The following is a 26,088-nucleotide window of genomic DNA, read 5'->3' on the forward strand; positions in this document are numbered from 1 at the left end:
AATTCCAAGAGCTGGGTATACGCATACCTAACTGCTACACTAAGCAACAGAATTTGACTAATGCAGAAAACATCCAGGATTATATGAAAGTTTGCAAAGTGCCTGGTACAATTTGACTTTTTCACTGTAAAATGTGAACAGGATAGTTCTGTTATTATGATCTCTTCACAGTAAAGAAGAATAATTGAATGAGATACTTAGGAAATACACAGACATTTGTGTGTGCATGTACATACATTTCAAAAATGATGTGCATTTATATGAGGACTTCATTTGTACAGTATAGATTCAAAGACCCCTCATGGAAAATGGCAGTGCACTCTACATGTAGCTCTTTCTCTACAGGTTATGCTTTTTGATGTGATTTTTAAAATTTTAATGGTGACATCCTCAAAATGATGAAATATAAACTATACTACATATGAAAATGATAATTCAAGGGGCGCCTGGGTGGGTCAGGAAGCTAAGCATCCAACTCTTGATTTCGGCTCAGGTCATGACCTCATGGTTCTGGAGTTTGAGCCCTGCATCAAGCTGTGCAGAGCCTGCTTGGGATTCTCTCCCTCCCTCCCTTCCTCTCTCAAAATAAATAAGCTTAAAAAAGAGAAAATGATCATTCACTGATTCTTCTGCAAAAATGCAGATTAATTTTTTATTTACCAATATTAAAGCAAATTCAACTGAATCAGTTTAATACTTTTTTTTTTTACCTTTGTGATAGTAAACAGGTAGACTCTTCCTTCCTCTTTCTTTAAGTCATTCATGTACATCGGTGCACCCACCAAGAGTACATCTGTAATGGTGTCTTTATTCACATCAACTGAACACAGCACGCTACCAAAATAGGAGCCAATCTGTAAGGATAAAGCATATTAACCTTAGGATTCTTAGGACTCATATACTCTTAATGTTATACTGAACTTTCATTTACTCATTCAACAAACAGAAATAGAGCACTTACTCCCTGTAAGGTACTAGAAACATTAAGATAGATAACAGTCCCTTCTCTCAGGTTGTATCATGATGTAACACTTGGTTCTTAAACCTTAGTGTGCACACAAATCACCAAGAAAGACTCTGAATGGGTGCAATCTAGAAAACGGTATGTTAAATAAGTACCCCAGCTGTTTCTGGTGCTGGTGGGTCAAAGACCACATTTAAAAGAGAAACATTTAGGAGGTTTGTGATGTGTGTCATAGAGAAAGGCAGGAGGGGGAATAGGGAGTTGGGACAAATGACTTTGCCTGCCTGTGCAGTCAGGTAGGTTGTAATAGAGGCAACGGCCAAATGCTGTGTGATCAGAGTGCAGGTGTCAGGAAGGCTCAGAAAGATTAAGTGTTATATAAACGGCATCTTAAAAAACAAGGAATTTTCTAGGTGGAGAAGAGTGGGCAGGCATGTGTGATGTAAGTGTCTGTGGCATGATCTTGCACAAGAGACAAGTTCTCAGATACATCAGGACGGGAGCAGGTGGAGATACAATGAAATAAGAGAGGCTGGGAATCCGAATACTCATTGCACGCCTAAGTGAATACCTCTTAAGGATTTGGTAATGAACAAGAAAGGATTCATCCTATAACACGGTCATTGTTTTTCCTCACAATAAAAGCACAGTTCTTTAAAATATTAAAGAGAGCAAAGTATGTGGCCATAGCTGGTTTGTGGTCAAGGAAGTCAAAGACTCAGGTTCTCTTACTCCTGGAAAATCCATAGACAGTAGGATCACACTTAATTCCAGAAAAGGGAAAACTAAATAGCTGGTTTCTCTAACTCCAGGAAGGAAAATTTGTTGTCAGAGATCAGGGTTGCCTGTTTCAAATATGTGCCAAGCCCATGGGTTAGAGCTGCTTGGTGAGGAAATAGGAATCTATTCAGCTGGCCTTTGTTCTAGTCAGACATGACTGGGAGTCATCACAGGTTCTGACTATCAAACTGTCATGTTGAGAAGAAAGTGGTGGAAAAGAGAGTTGCTTTAATTTTAGAAACATCAAAGCCACAGGACACCTTGACAGGCCCAGATATAGTAGCCCAGTCTTGACAACGCTATCCTGCTCCCTTCTTCTCACTTTTCCTCCAGATCATTGACTCCTCGCAAGAGCTTGCCAACAAAGCTGTGGTTAAAACCCAATAATACACATGTAGTAGTAATTTAGGGAGTCAAAAGTATGCAGCTGGATATAACCAAACAGCACAGGCTTTGAGTCTACACACGACTGGGTTTTAATGACAGCACAACCCCATGAAAACTCTTTGACCTTAAGAAGGTAAATGCCCAGTCACCTGTTAGAAAGCGACAGATCTCAGTATTGTGAAGATTTAAGGAACCTTCAAGTGAATACAGGTCACAGAAGCAGCCACAGGGTAGGCACTCAATGCTAGTTTCCTTTTCTATCAACTCCCCACTCCTCATCTGCTCTAGTTGACCCCACGATTAATTTCACCTGCTACAAAATGGACTTTACCTGGTCACCTCGGTGAGCCTGAATAACGGTGACATTGCCATTCTCGTCAACACTGTATAGCACTATCTGGCCAGTGTAATTTGCCCGAGGAGCACCAGCAACAAAGTGAACGTCTTTTCCGGTAGAAATCGCAGCCACAGAGTAACCTAGAAGAGAAGGACTTGCAGAGTAGGTGCTATTGAAGAACTCAGCAGATGGGCTCCCAAAGTTAGTAGCAATGACCAGAGGTCCTTTTTTTGTTAGGAGGCAGGTGTTAGAAAGTGGAGGAGGGTCAGTGATGTACCCTCCAGACTGAGAGGTATTTTGATACTGAAAAATGAAGCAAGCCACTCCATATCGTTCACATAGAGTTTTATTGGGGGTAACTTACCCAGCCAGGGGGAAGGTGGGGTGCAGACGGACAGATGATCCAAGCCATTACACAACTCTTCTACGCAGCTATTCCCCACCCCTACTCAGGCCTTCATCTCCAGTTTTTATGGAGGGAGGGGCACGGTGGTGAGGTCACAGGGTAGTTACCTAAAGCAGCACCATGTGTCCACCACAGGATGTCTGCTAGTTGTCTAGAGTGGTACCACCTGTGCCAGAGGGCCCTCCGCTGCTTATCTAAAGTGGTGGCATCTGGGGGGCGCTTGGGGGGGGCTCAGTCGGTTAAGCATCTGACTTCACCTCAGGTCATGATCTCACATTTCTTGGGTTCGAGCCCCGCGTCAGGCTCTGTGCTGATGGCTCGGAGCCTGGAGCCTGCTTCGGATTCTGTGTCTCCCTCTCGCTCTGCCCCTCCCCTGCTTGCACTCCCTCTCTCTCTCTCTCTCTCTCTCTCTCTCTCTCTCTCTCAAAAAATGAATAAACATTAACAAAATTGTTTTAAGTGGTAGCATCTGTGCACCAGAGGGGAGAACAAGACAGAGGGCCAAAGGTGAAGTCAGTGTGATCCGTGTTCCCTCAGGGCGATGCCCAGATCTAAGTGTGCTCTGCACGGGTGCGACACCTACCTGTAAAGCAGGCCCTAGATTCTGGGTTGTCCCATCAGCCCCTCATGAACTTGGCACTCAACAAGTATTTTTTGAACGAACAATTACATGAATTTAAAAGGTAATGGAATGCAGTGGACAGAACATAGGCTATGGAGTCAGACAGTCCCAGGTTCAAATTCTGGATTTGCCGCTTGCTAAGTTGTTAGCCTTTGGGCAAGTTATTAACCTCATTGGCTCTCAACGGTAAAATGGGAATAATAATACTTTCTTCAAAGGGTTGTGGGAAGGATTTAAATGTTTATGTAGCTAGAATAGACAGCTCAGGAAGTGTCCCATAGTAGGTACTCAAAATCAGTGGCTGCTTATTATAGGAACCAAAAAGACTAAGAACTCTAAATTAATATAAGACTCCCATTTACTATATTGGCTTCTAGGAACTATTTCCATTTGGGAGAAGTGCAAGCACTTCCCAGGAATAACTACTGCTTGAATAGCCAGAAGACATCAGTAAGTGTAATACAGTATGTCATTAAATAGTTATAGCCAAGGTCTGATTTGCAAAGAGGCAACATAAACATGTGTAATAAATATAATAATTAGATGACACTTCAAGGGCTTTGCTTAATGGATCTTGAAATTCAGAGAGGGGCTAGTTTTTTTAAAATTGTTTTTAACCTTTATTTATTATTAAGAAACAGAGAGAGACAGAGCATGAGCAGAGGAGGGGCAGAGAGAAAGGGAGATAGAAGCTGAAGCAGGCTCTAGGCTCTGAGCTAGAGCCCATCGGCACAGAGCCCAATGTGGGGCTCGAACTCACAAACCACAAAGTCATGACCTGAGCTGAAGTTGGATGCTTAACCGACTAAGCCACCCAGGCGCCCCCCCCCAGCAAGGGGCTAGTTTAAAAAAAGGGAGCTTAAATTTTCTGAGTCAAATGCTGCTATGCCTTACCTAAATATGAACTGTGATTTTTATCTTGCAGAATTTGGTCAAAGGCTTGTTTAGGAAAGATCATATGTCCACGAGATGTCTGCTGGACCACAGTACCACTCCAGCCATAAGCTCCTACTGCACCCAGCATCAGAATATCCTAAAATAAATGAAAAATGAAGACCATGAAAATAAACCATGTTTAAGGCACGAGAATGCAGGGGAGGCAAAACATTGAAATAAATGGTCTAGGTTTAAGGAGAAGATGATAAAGTAAAATGTATATGAATGTATGTCCAAATTGATATATGCCCAAATTGTTTTAATGTATTTTGTGCTGGAGAAAAGTCTTCCCTGAGGCTATGTTACCTTGATACATTCTATAGATAAATCTCTACTATGCTACAAGAGAAGCACATAGCCACCTTCCAATTTGCATTCAGAGGCCCCCATCTGCAAATGCCAAACAGTGTGAGCTGTTAGAAAGAAGTCAGAAATGAGCCTCCTGTCTCACATAGTCATAAGAAAAGTTCACGGTCGGATGTGGGGCATGCTTCAGAAAATAGGAAGTGCAGCTGGCAGAGGAAGAGAGGTGGGGCGTTTCTGCTGTCCAGGCACATCATCCTGGCAGGCCCCCTTCTGACCTATTCTATTTTCAACATTCTTTCTCTTTCCTCTTGGTCACTTCTCAGATGTTCCTCCATCATCTATATCCTATCCCATCTATTTGAAAATAGCTCAGCTATGAAAGGTAACTAGGGCATAACATTCAGTCTACTTGGTGGAGAACAGCCACGGTCAGCACAGCGAGGGTGGGGGGCGGCACACAAGAAATACAGGCTGCTCTGAGGGACTCAACATCCACCCAAACAGTCAAAAGCGATACATCATCACAGAAGGCAGGGTTGTCAGGATGGGATTTATTATTTTTTTCAGTTTTTGATCTTAGATCGTAGAAAACACCAAAGTTACGGATTTTGGATTGAAAAATATAAGCCATTAAAAATACAGCAGGTTGGAAAATGATGTGCCCATTTTGAGGACAAGAGACCATGAAATGAAGAGAATGACTGTCATAAATGTGGGACTCTGAATCAGGGATGCAGGAAAGGACTGCAGGAAGTGTACAAAAATCTCAGGAAGGTGTGTGCAAAATTCTCTGTGTGAGGGTTCATTTACATTTTTTTTTTTCCGGAGGGAAAAACCCATAACTTTTATGAGTGAGTATCTCTAATGATTGGTGATCCAGAAAAAGTTAGCACCTTGTATTCTCGAGAAAAAAACCCCAAGCCGTTCCTGATCCTTGCTTCTGGCAATCAAATTCTCTGAGTTCATACTGTTCCCTAGGCTTTTCCAGTGTCACTACATCTGGGCCCCTTTACTATCCCACCAGGACCCTGAGCAGAGTTGGAACCAGGGCCCTAGGAAGTGGATGTTTATGACAAGGAAGAATGGATTTTCTGAGCTAAGAAGACGGTGCATCTCACATGTTTCCTAACTCCTCACTTTTTCACCTATCTTCTGTCTCTGCTCTTAGAAAAGAGATACTCTGGCAACTCAGAATTCACCACTGGCAGTGCTAACAAGAGTTTGTGTGTTTTTTTTAAATAAACTTTTCTGGTAGTTAATTGATTTAAAGGAAATTCCTGCAATGACAATCCCTTGAATTAATACAGTGCTTGTCCTTTGGAGCATTTTCTTTTTTTTTTTTTTTCCATAAAAACTCCCTGTGAAACGCGGAAGAGAAGGCATTGTTATCCTTCACTTTTTAGTTGACAAAGCAGCAGCACAAAGAAACTAAAGAACTATGACTGAGAAGCTGAACGTTTGCTCACTACATGGCTCCTTTTTCCACTCTCTCTATAAAGCCGCTGTGCCCAGAAGTGTTGAGCCAAACGACAGCATGGCTGGAAGTTATCTGATTACACACCTTTTGAGGAGAGTAATCTGCGCTGAATCCCACTTGTGACATTTCCATCTGGAAGTTGTCCCCTCCTTGAATAGTACCTGCAAAAAGGTAATTTTGAGAATTATATTGCTGTCAAATTTTAAATCAGATTTTCAAACACACGTGCACACACAGACGCACGTGAACATACGCACACGTATGCACACACACACAATGTTCTCATGGTCACTCAAAAATATTCTGGGATGGAGAAATCACTAAGAAGTATTCTAACATACATGGGAACCCACAATACTTCCAAGATAGTGTTTGAAGTTGGTCTTAATCTTGATTATGCATTAATGCGTTTACTTGTATGCTTAGGATGTTCTTGATATCAAAAACACTCCATATAGGGGATGAGGTAAGATAAAAACTGAAGTCATGGCCTTTTTTTAAAAAAGTTATTATTCCTAGCTAAGAAATTAACTGAATTTTTAGCTTTTAAATATCGGTACTAGAGGCGCCTGGGTGGCTCGGTCGGTTGAGCGGCCGACTTCGGCTCAGGTCATGATCTCACGGTCCGTGAGTTCGAGCCCCGCGTGGGGCTCTGTGCTGACAGCTCAGAGCCCGGAGCCTGTTTCAGATTCTGTGTCTCCCTCTCTCTCTGACCCTCCCCCGTTCATGCTCTGTCTCTCTCTGTCTCAAAAATAAATAAAGGTTAAAAAACATTAAAAAAAAATAAATATCGGTACTAATAAGTGTACACATATCTCAGATGCAGTTGGAAGAGCCAGGTAGCTGACATGTCATGAAGACTAAACAGACGGATATTTGGGTGACGTTTCAGGATCCAGGATTCAAGACTGAGTAGGAATTTTACCAATTGGGAAGTTTGTCCTACTTCTACATATGTGCCTGCCTCTGACACCAGAGCTGTGGGACTCGGTATGGTCAAAATGGTTACATTTCATTAATCTTCACAAAAAGGAATAAGTTCCTAGACCAACACTTTGACATAGAGAGTAATATGTATAATATATAACATGACACAGTCACTTGTTTAGAAGATGTAATAATGTACAAAGGATGAGAAGAGATTCATTTTCTTTAAGATTTTATTTTTAAGTAATTGCTACTCCCAACATGTGGCTCAAAATCACAACCCTGAGATCAGGAGTCACATGCTCCACGGACTGAGCTAGCCAGGTGCCCCAAGACAATTTTTAATAAAGTAGCGCAGTGCTTCCCCAAAATCCATAATAGCAGATAAGGCACAAAATCATTTCTAATTGGCATTTAGGTTGAATTGCGATTATTCATGTCAATGCCACCACAAACAAGTGTAAGTTGTACCATAGGAAGCCAAATAATTTTATATTATCTCAGAGCACATTGGATTTGGATTTTGATGCTGATTTAAACAGCTTAGAAGTATCATCAGATGTTTAAAGAAGCAATAATATTTTTTGGATAGAAGACTCCAGTGGACAATCAGGAAATAAAGATAAGACTCAGGAATTAATGCTTAATTTATGCAATCCCCCTGGACCCAGCTTCTGAAAGATACCTGATATATATAGCAGGTGCTCAATAAAATAGGCTCTTTACTGCTGAGAGTTATTTGAACTAATGACCAGGAACCAGAATTTGGATCATGTGGGATTTTTTACCAACTGGGAAATGTGTTCCAAACAGTGAGTTCTTAAACATGGAGTATTTCTACACCGACTAGACCTTCCAAGGCCATATAAGTAAATTATTGTAGATCTGGTAAATAACATATTTCCCTGAAATCTGAACTATTAAAAATCTTCACTATACTTTTCTAACTTAAAAAAATTTTTTTTAACCTTTATTTGTTTTTGTGAGACAGAGAGAGACACAGTGCAAGTGAGGGAGGGGCAGAGAGAGAGAGGGAGGCACAGAATCCGAAGCAAGCTCCAGGCTCTGAGCTGACAGCCCAGAACCTGATGCAAGGCTCGAACTCATGAACCGTGAGATCATGCCCCGAGCCAAAGTCGGCACCCCTATACTTTTCTAACCTTAAATGTATACATGTTTGTTTTAAACAAATTCAAGAATTTCAGAAATTATATAATAGGATAGAAAGACAAAACTTCTTATGATTATAAAATATGCAGTGTAAAAAATTGTAAAACTATTTACAATTATAATAGATATTACTAAATTGCCCTCCCCCCAAAGCTATACAATTTATAATCTTATCAATAGTATATGAGCTTCTCTGCTTCCCCATAATATCTCCAAGATCATATATTACTAATCGTTGTTATCTTTTAGGCACAAAGTAACATTGACTTAATTTATATTTTAAAACAATTACTGAAATTGGGAATATTTTCTTATGTTTACTAGCCATTTGTATCTTATCTTCTATAAACTACTTATTCATGTTGTCTACTTTTCTTACTGATTCATCAGAGTCCTTTCATATAAGGTATACAAGTTAACATTATTAGAGTAAATATACAGTAATAAAATCAAGAATTCTCGAAAAAAGTTTTTGAAAGATGGAGTTCTTTTACCTTCAATGCTAAAAATTTGTTCTCCTAGTGTCCCAGCCTTTTCTAGTAGAGCTGCTTCATCAGACACGTTGAAAAAATATCTTTCTGTTGGAATACTGGCAATTGCTTTAATTTCTTTTATTAAATTTTTGGTGTCAAGGGCATTTCTGTTTAAGTACCCAAGAACCTTGAAAATAGAGACAGAGAGAAAAAAGGTCATTATAGCTGTACTCCACTATCCCCTTATACTTTCTAGTATTATATTTCTGAACAGAATAGAGCCTCTGGAGAAGTAAATCCATAACCCTGTAGTCAATGGGACTGAAAATCAACAAGACGTGGAGACAGAGTAAAAATGTTCTTTTCCTATAAAGCTGTGAGTAGCCAATGAGAGCGTGTGGTCTTGGGAAGTGATGTTACAAAGGAGCACTCACCCATTAACTGAAAGACAACTAAAAAGAAAATCTACTTACTGCTATGCCAAACCTCAGTATATTGTCATTGTTGCATTCATCAATCACGGCCTTCAGCATTGAACCATCATGTGATTCACCATCAGTTACAACCACCATTACTTTGGTAGCACCTGGTCGTCCTCCAGCAGCTGCTGCATACGCAAAATCTCTGTGGCAGACAAAATTAAAAACTCACTATCAAAAGATGAAGCTAATATGTGGACCTCTGGTTAGAAATTTAACTTCCTCATGAAGTTAGTTCTGAAACTAACTTCTTTGAGCATGACCTATTGTGACTTGGAATTTATCTCTATGTCAGTTCTGGTGACATATTTACCTACATTCTATTTGCAGCCTAAAGGGAAATAGATATACATCTTGCATAGTTTTCATGGTATGTGTGTGTGTGTGTGTGTGTGTGTGTGTGTGTGTATTTGTGCGCACGTGCATGTATTTACATCAAGAATCCTTAGAATTATCTTCTGATAAGAAAAAATTCATTAATACTAATTAACAGAGCAAAGATATTCAATCCTGTCACCAATTTTACTCATTGGATCTGCATTTACTTTTCAATACAAAATTGTTCTTTAAAGACTAATAAGTACAGTTGATAAAATAATTTCAAAGCATTTGGAAAGATATATATGTGTGTGTGTGTTGAGAGAGAGAGAGATTGAGTGTTTGTGTATATGTGTGTGTGTGTGTGTGTGTGTGTGTGTGTGTGTGTGTGTGAGTGGGGTCTGGGGAAAAGACAGAGGGAGAGACAGAATCCCAAGCAGACTCCCCTAACAGCGTGGAGCCTGATGCAGGGCTCCATCTCATGAACCATGAGATCATGACCTGAGTAGAAATCAAGAGTCAGACGCTTCACTGACTGAGACACCCAGAAGCCCCTGGAAAGGTATAAAATAAAAATGTAGGGGCACCTGGATCGCTCATCAGTCAGTTAAGCACCTGACTTCAGCTCAAGTCATGATCTCACAGTTTGTGAGTTCAAGCCCCACACCGGGCTCTCTGCTGTCACTGCAGAGCCCGCTTCAGATCCTCTGTCTCCTCCTTTCTGCCCCTTCCCTGCTCACATGCCCACACACACACTCTCTCTCACAAATAAACATTTTTTAAAAATGTGACACCAAGCCACTGTTCCAAAGGAAACCACTTTTATCAATTTATGTTTCCTTATAGAAAACATTTTATTTAGATGTATGTGCATAGTCTATGCTTCAAACATTCACACAAATGGGGGCATAGTCTATACACTTGTTTTTCATTTTCATGGAGCTCTTTCTAAACCAGCACATACAAAACTCTCCTTTTTTAATGGCTGCATAATATCTCATTATTTGGGGGTAACCATAGTTTAACCAATTCCTCATTATTGTGCATTTAGGGCATTTTGAGTTTTACAAGTAATACTGTAATAAATGTCTTTGTGTATGTATCTCGGCATACTTTTCCAACTGTGTCATTAGGATAAAATCTTAGTAGTGAAACTACTGGGACAAAGGATTTACACATTTCAAATTTGGACAGATATTGCCAAATTGTCCTCTAAAAATTTCCATCAATTTATATTACGATAATGTAAAAAAATGCAAGTTTCTCCATCTCCTTTCCTTAACAATGAGGATTATTAAACTTTTAAATTGGGGGCATTTTGATAAGTGAGAAATAATATATCATTGTTTTAATATGTACTTTTTCATTATGAAGAGATAATGAGCATTTTATATTAGCCATTTATATTTTTTCTCTATGAACTCTTGATTTTTCTTTATCTTTGTCCATTTTTCTTTGTATTGTTCATTATTTTTCTAATTAATAAGATCTTTGTTAGTCAAGAAAATTATCTTTTGTCATATATATATAAATATTTTCTTCAGTTCATTAATCTTTTAAATTTTAGTGGTATATATACACTTCTGTATAGAAATTTAATATTTTGATACAATCAATTTCATTAACTTTTTATGTGTTTATTTTATATTTGACATGGTATTTTAAAAGGATTTCTTATCTCTATGACTTGTTTCTTTTTTTATTTAAAAAATTTTTTTAATGTTTATTTATTTTTGAGAGACAGAGAGAGACAGCATGAGTGGGGAAGGGGGAAGAGACAGAGAGGGAGACCCAGAATATGAAGCAGGCTCCAGGCTCTGAGCTGTATGACTTGTTTCTTTTAATCACCCAAGCTTCTCATAGTCCTTTAATAATTCCATTTTCCTAGATTTAAATTTTTGGTGCAGCTGAAATTTATTTTGATTTGACTGAGTCAGGGATTCAGCTTTATTTTGTTTTTAGATGGGTATCCGGTTGTCCAATAACATTTTCTCTGTCTACTGGATTCTCTTTTTGTATTTCTTTCTGAGGAATGCCACCCGCTCCTTTGGACTACCTACCACCTATATGATGACACCTGAAAGTCTACATCTTTTTCCATTTATTTCTCTCATTTCAAATTTATGTATTCAGTGCCTGCTAAATATTTTCACCTGAATGTGTAAAGGACACTTTAATTTCAGTATGTTTAACACTGAGAATATCATTTTAATCCCTAAAACTTTCCTGTATTCTATATAGAATGTAGAAGGATAGAAAAAGATTTTATATTTGTCACCCAAATTTGAATACAGTACTTACATGAAATATTTTTTGAGTGAATTATACTCTTTATGAACTCATTTATGATTATAAGATTTCTGAGGGTAGAAACCGTGCCTCATTTGTTCTGATTACCTTCAGGTCTTAGAATGATAGATGATAACCATAGGCACACAATGAAATAAGATAAATGGAAAATGGCAATATTTACTAAAACAGTGTCAGAATTCTATTTGATGTTGTAAAGAAACAGACCAAAAAAAAATGCCCCCTCCCTACTTGCGTGCTGTCTATCTCACTCACAAAAAAAAACATTAAAAAAATAATAAAAAAGTAAAAAAAAAAAAAAGAAGTTAAGTAATTCTCTTAACAGCAGCAAGATTTCTATTAGCTTGGGAAATAGCGTAAGAGAGAGATGATAGGGAGAAAACCGAAGTTCTAAAAGGACAATAAAAGCTAAAAAAAAGTCACATCTTCAGACAGTGACCATTCTTCTTGAGAGGAAAGCTTACCAGGTCCCCAGGCTCCTTACAGGGAAAAATACCACATCCATACTTTCTTTTGAAAACACAAGCCCTCTGCAGTCTGTAGCTTCTTCTAGGCCATTTTCTATATCAACCTACTCTTCCTCTGAGTCTAGTTTACTGGACTATAAAGGGCACTTCACCAAAAGGCAATGGACTGGCCAGCAGAGATAGCGTGGCCCAAAAGAACATCTCAATGGGGACAATAGAGATTAACCAAACCAATCATATCTTCTCATCTGCTTATGAGACATATAGGGAAAGTCAATGGTTGATAGAAACAGCAACTACAATATACATCCAGAAAAATGAGCAGATACAATAGGAAATGCAGAAATAGAAAGGACAGGATGTGGTGACTGACCAGATGTGTGTGATTAAGGAAGAACAGAAAGAATAAAGAAAACCAGCAAGTGTTTACTTTGAATGCCTGGGGGAAAAGGTGGTAGCATGAGTCAAATGGCAAAGTCATGAGCATGGGTAGGGAAAAGAATAAGGCTGGTTTAGGATGTATTGAATTTGACAAGTGAGCCAACACTCCAAATTAAATATACCCAGCATCAACTGAATGCCTGTGTGGATTTTTGGGAGGGAATTCAGAATGACTACAGAGCAATGCGGTGACCCACACAGGGCTAATGTGGATGCCATGAGAGTGGAGACAATGCCCAAGAGAAAAGAGCTATAAAAAAAAAAAAAGAGGGCTCTGTTTAGTAAAGAAAAAATAGGAAAAGGAGCCAGTGAAGAGGCAAAATTGTTGACAAAAAGCTGGCAGGGATTCTAGAAGTTTGTGATGTCATGGCAACTGGGGCTGGAATAGCAGTTTGTGTTCGTCGTCAGCAAATGGCAAGGGAAGCTAAAGATGATGAGGCTTGAGGCGGGACCACTGGGTTGTTGGCTGATAAAGAGAGCTACGTTCACCTGGTGGCAAGCCATATGTTTCAAGGAAGTGGGTGGGGGGGCGGAATAGACAATTTTTCAAGGAGTTATGGTAGTTGAAGGAAGAAATGCACAAGATGACAAAGGCAGAAGGTAGGCTTAAAGGAAGGTGAAGTTATTGTTCTCATTTATTTTTTAACAATAGGAGAATCTTTAGCATTTTTGTAAAGGTATATGATTAAAAGGAGTTCTGAGAAAACAGAGACACTGAGCTAAAAATTAAGAGAGGGTTATACAGTTGTAACATTCACACCACCCAGACTGTAATAAGTATAGTGAGCCCATTCCATTCAATTCATACTCCAAGTTCATAAACATTTAAGATTCTATGGCCCTTCTTAATGTGCATGAAGGACTCCATTAGCTCAAGTTGTCTGTGGCCTTGATAAATACTAACAAAGAATTGGAGATTGCTCCATTTCCTACTTAACCTAAGGTCTTTTAATGTTGTTTCCTTTACTTTATATAAAGTCTTCTTTAAAAATCATGGAATGTTTTATAAAAATCCTAGAAATCTAAGACTTTAAAATTTCATTTCCTAGTGCCTTCTCAAAGTGTTCAAATGACAGAATGTTTGAACTTTTCTTAATTACTTCTGATTTAAGTGTGGGCACTAAGTATGTTATTTTTCTTTGTCTCTTTTCTTCTTTCTTACTTAAAAGCACTTCTATTTTATCAAAATATTTGGGCTATTTACATTATAACTTACTTTGCATATTGAATTGCTTTGAATGTATTTGTGAGATCTCCACCAAATTGGTATGTCCGGGATGTTGCTTCAATCATTGCAGCTTTGGTTTTGAAAGTGTTCAGGTTAAATACAACTCTTGGTATGTTGGCATACTGAATTAACCCCACCTTCAAGAAAGCATAAGTTTATTAAAGGCTTGTCATTAAGTTATAAATAATTTCTAATTAACCAATATAAATCAAAATCAAAAGTGCATTTGAAGTGGGATGATAGTATTTGATATGCATTTTCAATTTTGTTCTTAAGAATAGCTATTTTTCTTCCAATGGAATGACTTCTTTGTTAGAAGCTGTTAGTTACAGCAGTAGTATTTGTTGATAAGCAAGATCATGTCCTATCATATATGATTTGGTTCTCAAGAGTAATATTTATAGATTTTTGACTACAATAGTTATAGATTATCTAGTAATGGATTTTTAAGCAGTGCCTTATAATATTTTAATATGGATAATATTAGAATCCAGTTCATAACAGAAATATTAAAATGATATAAACTTTCTGATTAACAATGTATATATACATGTAAACAATTATAAGCAGTCATAGATGGAAGATAACAGCTCATCAATTAAAAACAGGTGCAAAATAAACAAAGAATTGTATTTGAATATGAAAGAAAAAAAGAGTGAGCTAATCAAAACAGTCAATTTGAATGCATTTATTGTTCTGGATTTCCCCTAATCGCAGACTTTAGCATCTTTGGAAGAAAGCTGCTATATGTGCAAGTAGGCAGGAGGTTTTTGGCCTTCAGAGAAAATGCCATTAGAGAGAGTCTCATCTGAGAAATCTGACAGATGGAACAACTTCTGAACAAGGTTGGGGCACATACCCTAATTCTTTAGATCAAGAAGGCCAAATACTTCTATTAATGTCCTTATTCTCAGCACTGAAATCATCCTCTATGCATAGGAGTTGGGGGCTTCTAGAATAGGAAGTAGCAATAAGAGGTCAGTATTGTGAAAGGGTCCTTAAGATAGAGGTCACTACGTAAGGAAGGTGGAAGGGGCAAGGCCTGGATTTCTGAGTTCAATCAGCTACTTTTGCTAGGAAGCAACTAAGTAGGCACTGGGAAGATGTGAAAAATATATTTCTGGAGCCTTCTCTTTAGGACAGGATGTAAGACTTGAGAGAGAGGACAGGATCAAAAATCACTCTATGAATTTCAAAGTCTAATATGAGAGGAAGACGGTATGACAGTCCCAAAACTCCTGTGTGAGAAAGGGGAATAATGAATAGAAGACTTAAGGAAATGTAGTATATTAGGACTTACAGAAAGGTCAAATTTAGATGGTAAGAAAAAGAGACTGTGTGAATCACCTCTAGAGATGAAGAAAATGCATGGGGGTAGGAAGACAAGAAGAGGAAGGCCATGAATTCCATTCAAGAGACTATTAAATATAGTAAGTCATGTGATGGGGTAAGACCATTTAGAGATGGATAAAACAAGCAGATACCTAGGAAAACTTCTCTTATAATGGGACCTTAACAGGATGCTATCCAGAAAGAAATGCTATACCTGGTCTTATTCATAGAATTTTCTGGTAAAAGCCCACAGTGAAACCTCCAAAGATTTGGTGAACACTAATGTCCTCTTAGTATTGAAAAGCAACATCAATGGAAAACGTATAATAATATTTTGTAATACTGTACAGGAAAGCAGAAAATCAAATTTCAATATAGCTAACTGTGAAGCATTTAGGGGAAGATGTTCCAACAATTGTTACTAGATGTTGGACACAAGGCATCAGATGACAGGAACAACCCAAGAATATACACTGGGAACTCTGTCAACTGGTTCTGTTGATATTGGTTCAACCAGAATGACCGTGAAAGGGCAAATCCAATAGGAAAGAAAGAAAGAAGACCCAGAACTTTAACAATAAATGTTATTCAGTTTTATGGAAGCGTGAAGCTTCTGTTCCTGAGTTTTGGATGCCTATCTCAAGAAGATAGAAAAGCAAATTAAAGACTCCTTAAAACATGGAGAGCTATACAAAATTATTAAAAAGTCTTAGTCTGTGTAAAAAAGCAAGGGCTGAGTAAAATATGATAAAAGACTAAAAAATAACAAGATAGGATTATGTTGTTTATAGACTTAAAAATGTTCATTTTTGAGAGGGAGGGAGAGAGAGAGAGAGCATGTGGGAGTATGTATGGGGGAGGGGAAGAGAAAGAGGGGACAGAGGAGCTGAAGCAGGTTCTGTGCTGAGAGCCTGATGCAGGGCTCGAACTCATGAACTGTGAGATCATCAGTCTGATGCTTAATGGACTGAGCAACCCAGGCGCCTATTGACTGTCTATTGACTTCTCTACAAAAATCCCAGAAATTCAAGGACAACAAAAGAAATTAATTATTAGTCCAAGTGGCTATCAATAAAATAATACATATTGGATTTTAAAATGTATTGATAAATTCATAAGTTATAGGAGGGAAAAATAAGAAGCTGAAAAAGATGAAAATGCTACATCCTATATCTGATGCCTGTCAGAAATAGAAATCTAAGCTCAAAGACCAACACTGGACAACGTCATAGACAGAAAAACTCAATGTAGTGCAAATTTCAATTAACTGTCAAGGTTAATGTTAAATGCATTTAATGTGGGGATTTGAAAAATGCAAATATTAAGACCTCATATCTAACAATATTTTCTTAGAAAGAAATCTGTGGGTTAGTGTATGTATTATTCATGTCCATACCTGTGTCTTTGTGGGGCCTATATCCAGGCCTTGGACAAATTTTTCCAAAAAATTCTTTACTGCATCCCAGGGATAAATACTGTTTGACTCATCACATACAACCACAACATCTATGAGGGAAGGGCAGGCTACACAGGAAAAGATGAAAGAAACAGATTTCCATTGTTAATTCACTCTTCACACTTATATGCAAATAGGACAAAGTAAAATGGATTTGAGAGGGGTTGGGTGGTACTTGATAAATCCCGCCTCTGCCCTTCATGTAAGGTATTGCTCGGACGCTCTACACATTCATCACTTACTCTGAACAGCAGGTGCAAAGCTGGCCAAGAGCTGAAAATTGGGACTGATATCAGAACAAACACCAGTTGCATAATACTGGCTTCCGCATTGCTGTGCCCACAGGGGACCACACGTCTTCAAAGAAATGAGAACAATGACAAAACACATGGAAAATGTTAGTCTTCTACTTCTCCATTTGTAAAACTTAGAGATCATTTCTTTTTTCTTTCTTTCTTTCTCTCTCCGCCCCCCCCCCAAGAGATCATTTCTATGATTTCACAAGATACTAGAAATTGTCAACTCTTGAAACTATCGGGTCAAAAAAGCCTCTGAGAGAAAGTGCCTCAGAAAGAAAGAACAAACAGAAGAGAGGGAGAAGATAGCAGCTGGGCTGGGAGACAGGTGTCAGCGGTGTAGGGAGGAGACCCTCAGGTCACCGAACTAGAGAAAGGAGGTGCTTTCCTTCATCTTTTGTCTCTCAGTTATCTGGACTTCAGGGGCTTTATCTATAAACGAGGATAATCATATCTACTATCATGCAAGGTGTTGTGAAGATTAAATGGTTCTCTAGATGTAAAGCATTTAGAACAGTGTGGGGTAAATAACACATGGCACATAGTTGTTAGCCAGCATCACTACAGTTGTTATTCTTTTTTTCCCCCCAAAGTTTATTTATTTACTCACTCTGAGGGAGAGGGAGCGCAGGGGGGTGGGGTGCAGAGAGAGAGAGAGAGAGAGAGAGAGAGAGAGGAAGAAGAGAATCCCAAGCAGTCTCCATGCTGTACTGTTAGTGCAGAGCCCGATGGTGGGGTGGGGGTGGGGGTGGGGGCTCAAACCCATGAACTGTGAGATCATGGCCTGAGCCGAAATCAAAAGTTGGACGCTTACCCGACTGAACCCCAGGTTTCCCTACTGTTATCTTGAACAAAGATTATACTATTCACTTTTACTATTGTATTATATGTATACTACCACTTATTCTATTCAGCAGAAACCATGAACCCACAAGCACCAGGATCAGGCAGGAACCTAAGAGTGCTCTGGGTTGGCATAGATGCCATGGTAAATGAAGAGTCCAGGTGTCATACACATGGGCAGGCCACCATGGCTCCTGCCCATTGCCAGCCTTGCCAGATCTTCCAAATTTTCAAGGAGAGTCCGAGAAGACAAATTCTTTGGGAAAATCCACTAAATAAACACAAATGAGGTACATGAACTGTCAGCTTTTAACGATGTTATAAGGTATTTGAGGACTTCTGATCCCCCTATTTCCACTGCCTAAAAGTCATCCAAGCTGGCACTTGTCTCCTTGCCCACATCATACATACTCCAATTCTTAATATCTCCATTAACCCAACCTCAGATCTTTCCTTTTCATCAGCCTTTCAATGCCAAGAACTCCTGATAAAACTGTGATTAAATCACACCAGAAAAACATTACATTAAATCCTGTTAGAACTGCTAGATGTAAAAGGAGAAAAGTGGGAAAGAGAAGTCTAGTTAAGATCCTAAAGAGCATCTACAAAGTTTAACATTATGTAAAGCTGTGGTTCAATTATTAAAATTTAACAAAAAAGTATGAACCTGCAAAAAAAAAAAAAAAAAACAATTGGAAGAATAAAAGGGAATTTGTTTGACCCAGTTTAATTGTTGGTTGCTCAAAGGAAAAGCAGCTGTGGTCATAGTTCATGCTCAGTGAATAATCCATAGTTCTTCCTCCTATAACACTACTTCATGATGCCAATTAGTTAAGGGAAAAATCACAATTGATGCCTTTGATTAGTTTGCCAAATAATGAATACCAATTATATTGATTAGTATCATCAATCCCCATCCCCAAGTTAGTTTTTTAAAATCACCTTGAAAAATAATAACTCAGGAAGTGTTCAAGAATTTTTTTTTGTTTTAAAAGCAATGGAAAACAGCATTAAGAAGTTGAAATTAGAATATGCCAATTGTTAATGCCAGAACTACATTCCTGCTTTAAGCCCAGAACTTAAGCAGTTTCAAAAAAATGTGATGATTGTCAGCCTTTTCCACATAATTCTTAAGAGTATCTTAAGATTTTGACCTTTTAGGTATGTAAAGGAAGCTTTGGATTTTTTTTTCTTTTTTTTCCCTCTCTCTCCTTCCCTCTCTCTTCCCTCCTTCTCTGCTTGCTACATTGGTTGTTAAATTAATGTCTTAAATTCTCTTGCAATTTTATTTTACTTTATCTGAAGTTACAAATTGAAAATTTAGAAGTACGTCCTGTAATCTCTATATCTCAATATGTTCCTTTTCTTAAATTTATTCAACCTCAAAAGCAAATAAGCAAACAAAAAGAGACGAAAACAATCCTATTTTTAAAACTTTGGAATATCATGAACGATGAAGATTCATTGCACTATTTATTTATGCTTTGAATTACACATATTATAAGTAATATCTGATTTATTGAGTGGTACCAATGTTTGAATACTAATATCTATTAGTAAAAGGAGAATGACATTGTTCAAAATTAATTATATTCTTAGAATAGTTAAGTTATACATCTAGGCTTTTGAGTTAGCATGTCGATGGTATAGACATAACTAATGTAAAGTTAAATTAAGTTTTCTATGGCTATTTTAACAGGGCAATAAATATAACTAGGATCATCTATATGCTGGTGGAAATGTCTAGTAAGATTGGGTTTTTATTTGCCTCAAAAACTTTTTTTTCGCATGTGATGGTTTTCATTTTTTTATATAGTCAAATTAATCTTTTCAACAATTTCCTATATTATTTCTTCTGTTAGTTCCAAGCTTATAAATTTCCTAAAATTTTCATTTTCTTCCAGTTTTTTATATTAACTCTAATCCACTTGAAAGTATATTTGGATATACAAGTTATTAACCAATTAGTTGTCCCCAAACCACTTGTTAAAGAAGGTATTTCTATTTCACTGACTTGTAATGTTTTCTCACAGCATTCTAGAAACTCAATGAGAATAAATACTAACATGAAATCAGATGAGGGACCAAGACATGACTTAAATGATATCAGATTTGCCAAAGGGTTATAGCAAATGGTTAAAGACTCTTCAGCCTGGAAATGCACTCTCTGAATTAGCAGTACCTATCTTAAAATTCCTATGGGAAGAAGAAACAGGACCTGGAATTATGTTGTTATCAACAAATGCTAAGCACACTTTCCAAGGGCAAAGGATTGGTGTTCTTTTTGCTGCTTTCTTCTAAGACATTCTATGGCAATGGTTTTACTGGGTATCTTAATAAGTCTATATACCAATAGATAGGTATGCCACGTTGGATATCCACATGGTATGATTTATCCCAAAGCAAACTCTAATATTTAAACATCAAGATTTGATTTGATAGGTGGGATGGCGAGAAGACACTAACTTCACACTTTGAGACAGATGAGAATTTGAAAGGTAAATACTCACGAGAAATCCTCCGGTTCCTACGTTCCTTGTGAGTGTCAAGCCAAGGCTCATGTTGGTTTTCATTTCGGTAACATTGGGAATGCTTGTGGCAGCTTTCAGAGAAAAAGATTTTAAAAAGTGAATAAATCGTTGCCATTTATTTAAAGTTGTTAAAAACCACACTCATGTTTATATGTAGCATTGAGTTTAGTGTCATATATCCAGGTACTCACGTTATATATTCACATGTAGAGAAATGAAGGACCTTCAGTGATCTGGCAGCTCATACATTTAAATGTGTGAGGCTACAGAATGTAAGATATTGGGGGTGGTATCTGAAAGGGCATGACTTATAGGCATTTAAGTTTAAAATTTTTAAAAACAAAGTGCTGGTCAAACAAAACACATCTGAGGACACTATTTGGTCTCCGATTTGCCAACCCCCACTCTTTTCAAGGTCACAATGGCTCCATGTAATGCTTTATTCTGGATCAGAAAAAAGTATCCCTGAAGTGTTATTTAAAAACAGCATATACATACAGAGAAAGACAGATACCATATGTTTTCACTCTTATGTGGATCCTGAGAAACTTAACAGGAACCCATGCGGGAGGGGAAGGGAAAAAAGAGGTTAGAGTGGAAGAGAGCCAAAGCATACAAGACTCTTAAAAACTGAGAACAGGGGCGCCTGGGTGGCTCAGTCGGTTGAGCGTCCGACTTCGGCTCAGGTCATGATCTCATGGTCCGTGAGTTCGAGCCCCGCGTCGGGCTCTGGGCTGACGGCTCAGAGCCTGGAGCCTGTTTCAGATTCTGTGTCTCCCTTTCTCTGACCCTCCCCCGTTCATGCTCTGTCTCTCTCTGTCTCAAAAATAAATAAAAACATTAAAAAAAAAAAAACAACTGAGAACAAATTGAGGGCTGATGGGGGGTGGGAGGGAGGGGAGGATGGGTGATGGGTATTGAAGAGGGCATCTTTTGGGATGAGCACTGGGTGTTATATGGAAACCAATTTGACCATAAATTTCATATATTAAAAAAAATAATAAAATAAAAAAATAAAAATGGCATATAGTGGAATCTGACCCAAAGCAGTAGTGCGTGAATTTTAAAAGGAAATTCTGAAAGGATGCTGAAATCACTCATCATCAGGGAAATACAAATCAAAACCACAATGAGGTACCACTTCCTGCCTGTCAGAATGGCTAAAATTAACAACACAGGAAACAACAGATGTTGACGAGGATGCGGAGAAAGGCGAACCCATTTGTATGTTGGTTGTGGTGTAGTCACTCTGGAAAGGAGTATGGAGGTTCCTCAAAAAATTAAAAATACTGGGCACCTGAGTGGCTCAGTCAGTTAAGTGTCTGACTTTGCTCAGGTCATGATCTCACGGTTTGTGAGTTTAAGTCCCATATCCAGCTCTATGCTCTCAGCACAGAGCCTGCTTTGGAACCTCTGTCTCCCTCTCTTTCTGCCTCTCTCCCACTCATTCTCTCTCAAAAATAAGTAAACATTAAAATAATTAAAAATAGACCTACCCTATGACTATGATTGCCCTACTAGGTATTTATCTAAAGGATACTAAAATGCTGATTCGAAGGGGCACATGCACCCCGATGTTTACAGCAGCACTACCAACAGTAGCCAAATTATGGAAAGAGCCCAAATGTCAAACAACGGATGAATGGGTAAAGAAGATGTAGTATACGTGTGTGTGTGTGTGTGTGTGTGTGTGTGTGTGTGTGTGTGTAATTACTTGGTGATCAAAAAGAATGAAATTTTGCCATTTGCAACAGGTGGATAGAACTGGAATATATTATGATAAGTGAAATAAGTCAGTCAGAGAAAGGCAAATACCATATGATTTCATTCATATGTGGAATTTAAATAAGAAAATTAACATAGAGGAAGGGAAGGAAAAGTAAGTTAAAAACACAGAGGGAGGCAAACCATAAGAGACTCTTAAATACAGAGAACAAACTGGGGGTTGTTGGAGGAGTGTTGGGTGGGGGAATGGGCTAAATGGGTGATGGGCATTAAGGAAGGCATTTGTTGGGATGAGCACTGGATGTTGTATTTAAGTGATGAATTACTCAATTCTACTCCTGAAACCATTAATACACTATATATTAACTAATTTGGATTTAGAAAAAAGATTTTAATGTTTATTTAGTTTTAAGAGAGAGAGAGAGAGAGAGGGAGGGAGAGAGAGAGAGATAGAGTGTGAGCAGGGGAGGGGCACAGAGAGAGAAGGAAACACAGAATCTAAAGCAGGCTCCAGGTTCTGAGCTGTCAGCCAGAGACCGATATGGGGCTCGAACTCACGAACTGCAAGATCATGACCTGGGCTGAAGTCAGACACTCAACCGACTGAGCCACCCAGGTGCCCCCACTAACTTGGATTTAAATAAGATAAATAAGATAAATAAGAAAATAGAAGAAAATGATGAGACTAGCCATGTAAAATAATAATCCCCAACTTCCTCTCTCCCACTCAACTAGGGCATCATCCACTGACTGTATCCATTCTTGAGCTGTGGAACATTGCAATTCTCCTCAACAGTATTATTTAAACATTAAATAATGTTTAAATTTGTTGGCTAATCTCTGCCTAGCCAACATTAACTTTAACTTACCCTCCTTGACCCAGGGCCATTATTTTATTAGCTTTACCTAAAGGTCATTCTTGGAAGTCCTCCTTGTTGTCTCTTCCCTTTGTGTCTTCAAGAAAGGAGCAATCTTTCTAAGACTGATTTTCCCATGGACCAGTGATGTTAATTCCAACCAGTTAATTCTACTCTTGATAAATAGTTACTCCCTTTCATCACCTCCTTCTACTCTCCCTACAAATAGGATCATTCGTTTTTATCAGGAAAATCTTCATTTAACCCTGCTCCTCCGTCCGTTTTCCCAACTCTCCTTCACAACTCAAATTCTGTAAACAAAGGACTACTTTTACTTGTAGAACTTGTTCATGCCTCACATGCTCTTAAATTCTTTGTGATCCATTTCTCCCCTCAACACTATTAGATTCATAATCATGGTAAGAAATTTGCAAAATGTGATCTGCTGGAGTTAAAGAAGGTAACAGAGTTGGAAAGAAGAAGATAGCAGAACTGCTATGTGTATGTTTTTATTCTTTTAAATTTATTTTTTGATTCATTAATTATTTTTCTAGTTTCAGGAGTAGAATTTAGTGTTCCATCACTTGCATATAACACCCTGTGCTTATTCTTTTTGTTTGTTTCAAGTTTTTATTTAAATTCTAGTTAGTTAACATGTAGGGTAATATTGGTTTTAGGAGTAAAACTTAGTGATTCATCACTTACATATAACACCTAGCGCTCATCCCAACAAGTGCCCTTCTTACTACCCATCACGCATTTAGACATCCCTCACCCGCCTCCCTCCATCAACCCTTAGTTTGTCTCTACAGTTAAGAGTCTGTTTCCTGGTTTGTTTCCTCTGTTTCCCCCCACCTCTTCCCCTATGTTCATCTGTTTTGTTTCTTAAATTCCACATATGAGTAAAATCATATGGTATTTGTCTTTCTCTGACTGACTTATTTATCTTAACATAATACACTCTAGCTCCTTCCACGTCATTGCAAATGGCAAGATATCATTCTCTTTGATGGCTGAGTAATTGTACAATAGTAATTGTAATTGTATATATACTACATCTTCATATCCATTCATCAGTGATGAACATTTGGGCTCTTTCCATAACTTGGCTATTGTTGATAATGCTGCTATAAACATCAGGGTGCATATGCCCCTTTGAATCAGTATTTTTGTATCCTTTGGATAAATACCTAGTGGTACAATTTCTGGTCATAGGATAGTTCTATTTTTAGCTTTTTGAGAACCTCCATACAGTTTTCCAGAATGGTTGCACTAGCTTGCATTCCCACCAATGGTGTAAGAGGGTTCCCCTTTCTCTGCATCCTTGCCAACATCTGTTGTTTCCTATATTATTAATTTTAGCCATTCTGACAGGTATGAGGTGGTATCTCATTGCAGTGCTTATACTTTTAAATTTATTTTTATTTAGGAAGATAATGAGTCAGTGCATGAATATAATTTTTAAAAAATAAAAAGTATAGGAGGGCCTGTGTGGCTCAGTTAGGCATCCAACTCTTGGTTTCAGCTCAGGTCATGATCTCACAGTTCATGGGTTTGAGCTCTGCATCGGGCTCCCTGCTGACAGTACAGAGACTGCCTGGGATTCTCTCTCCTCTCTCCCTGCCCCTCCCGAGCTCTCTCGCTGTCTCTCTAAATAAATAAACTTAAAATATATATATATACATATATATATGAGATGAGTATTCAAATGTTAGAGGTGATATGGTACACTGGGGGTGATATAATAAAATGTTTGAACTATATAATAAAACCTTTGAGTATTCACTCCTAATGTGTACATTTTTATTATTTTTGGAAATATTATGTAAATGTATGTTTATAATATGTATTATATATGTCTTATATAGATGAAGGTTCAAAATGTTTGAAGAGCACTGATCTAGTTCACCCATTATCTCCTTAAATAAGTTAATGATCTGTACTCAGTCTTCATACCCTTCAACTTTGGTAGCATTTGACACCACTGAAGTTCCTTCCACCTCATGTTGATTAAACTCCTATCTTATGCCAGAAATGATGCTAGAAATTAGGTATACAAAGATGTACAAGAAACATGCCCTTGATTCTAAGTCCCAATCACTATTTTTGAATCTCTACTCTCCCTTGATTCCCTGACATAGATTTCCTAATCTATTTTAGTTCCTCAGAACTCTAAAAGTCGTCAGTGCTGGGTTTTTTTGGCATGATTAAATTGAGTAATTTTTTCGATGCACCAGGAAATATTGCATGGAAATATGACTTATTTAGCTTTTTAGTCTTGCACCTTTAATAACTTTATGCATTAATAGAAAACCTCTGAGATATGGATAATTAAAACAGCAATTCCAAACACAAAGGATCCAAAATGATGACTTTTTTTTCTTTTAGAATGCAATTACTTAGTCAAGACCAGAAACAGAGTATTTCTCCTTACTTCTAAATGCAACCCTAGTACTGACAGGTGTATACTTAATAATTTGTTTTGAGGAGGGAGAGAGGTATGGATAAACTTAGATTTCTGTAAGGAATCAGCAAAACAATCTTAAACATTAATGGAAAGTGGTCCACAGTCTAGGGCTAGATGGTCCATGAGGCACACATTTCCCATGCATCTTGTTAAATCAGGTCTTCAATCTGCATTGAAAGACTGGATGCAATTGGACCTCATATGACTAAAGATACAAAGGTAAAAAAAAAAAAGCTGTCTCTATTTCTTTAAGACAGAATTATGATTGATTTTGTTATTGTTTTTTAGTTAGGTTTATAACAAATGAGATCTTGTTATTTGTAAAAAATCATATTTCTAATTACCACTTACTTTGCAGATTCAGTTTTTCACATGTAGCAGTGGACAGATCAACAGGACATTTATACACGTCTCCCATTCGGTTCTCAGGAAAACCACTCCAAGGTGAACCAACCAGTAACCTAGAAATAGGAATTTTTTTTCATTAAATATAAAATGTTAGCTATAGTTTCTTAAAGATTAAAACTGACCACTAAACAATGAAAAAACCCAC

At 37.9% G+C, this 26,088-nt stretch overlaps 1 protein-coding gene across 1 annotated transcript; it reads right to left on the bottom strand.

Annotated features, from left to right (window-relative positions):
* Window positions 1-710: 710 nt before the first annotated feature.
* Window positions 711-26,030, bottom strand: LOC125917329 (integrin alpha-2-like; the record flags this gene model as incomplete). Its single annotated transcript, XM_049623565.1, has 11 exons — window positions 25,887-26,030; window positions 20,466-20,557; window positions 17,059-17,173; window positions 16,757-16,884; window positions 14,017-14,165; window positions 9,259-9,409; window positions 8,807-8,972; window positions 6,300-6,376; window positions 4,391-4,529; window positions 2,463-2,608; window positions 711-854 (listed from the first exon to the last, which is right to left on the bottom strand). Coding segments are annotated over exons 1-11 (1,374 nt in total), but the record flags the coding sequence as incomplete, so codon positions are not given.
* Between the last annotated feature and the right edge of the window lie 58 nt (window positions 26,031-26,088).

Source organism: Panthera uncia, unplaced genomic scaffold (genome assembly GCF_023721935.1).
Source record: "Panthera uncia isolate 11264 unplaced genomic scaffold, Puncia_PCG_1.0 HiC_scaffold_1711, whole genome shotgun sequence".
In the NCBI taxonomy this organism is placed as follows: Eukaryota; Metazoa; Chordata; class Mammalia; order Carnivora; family Felidae; genus Panthera; species Panthera uncia.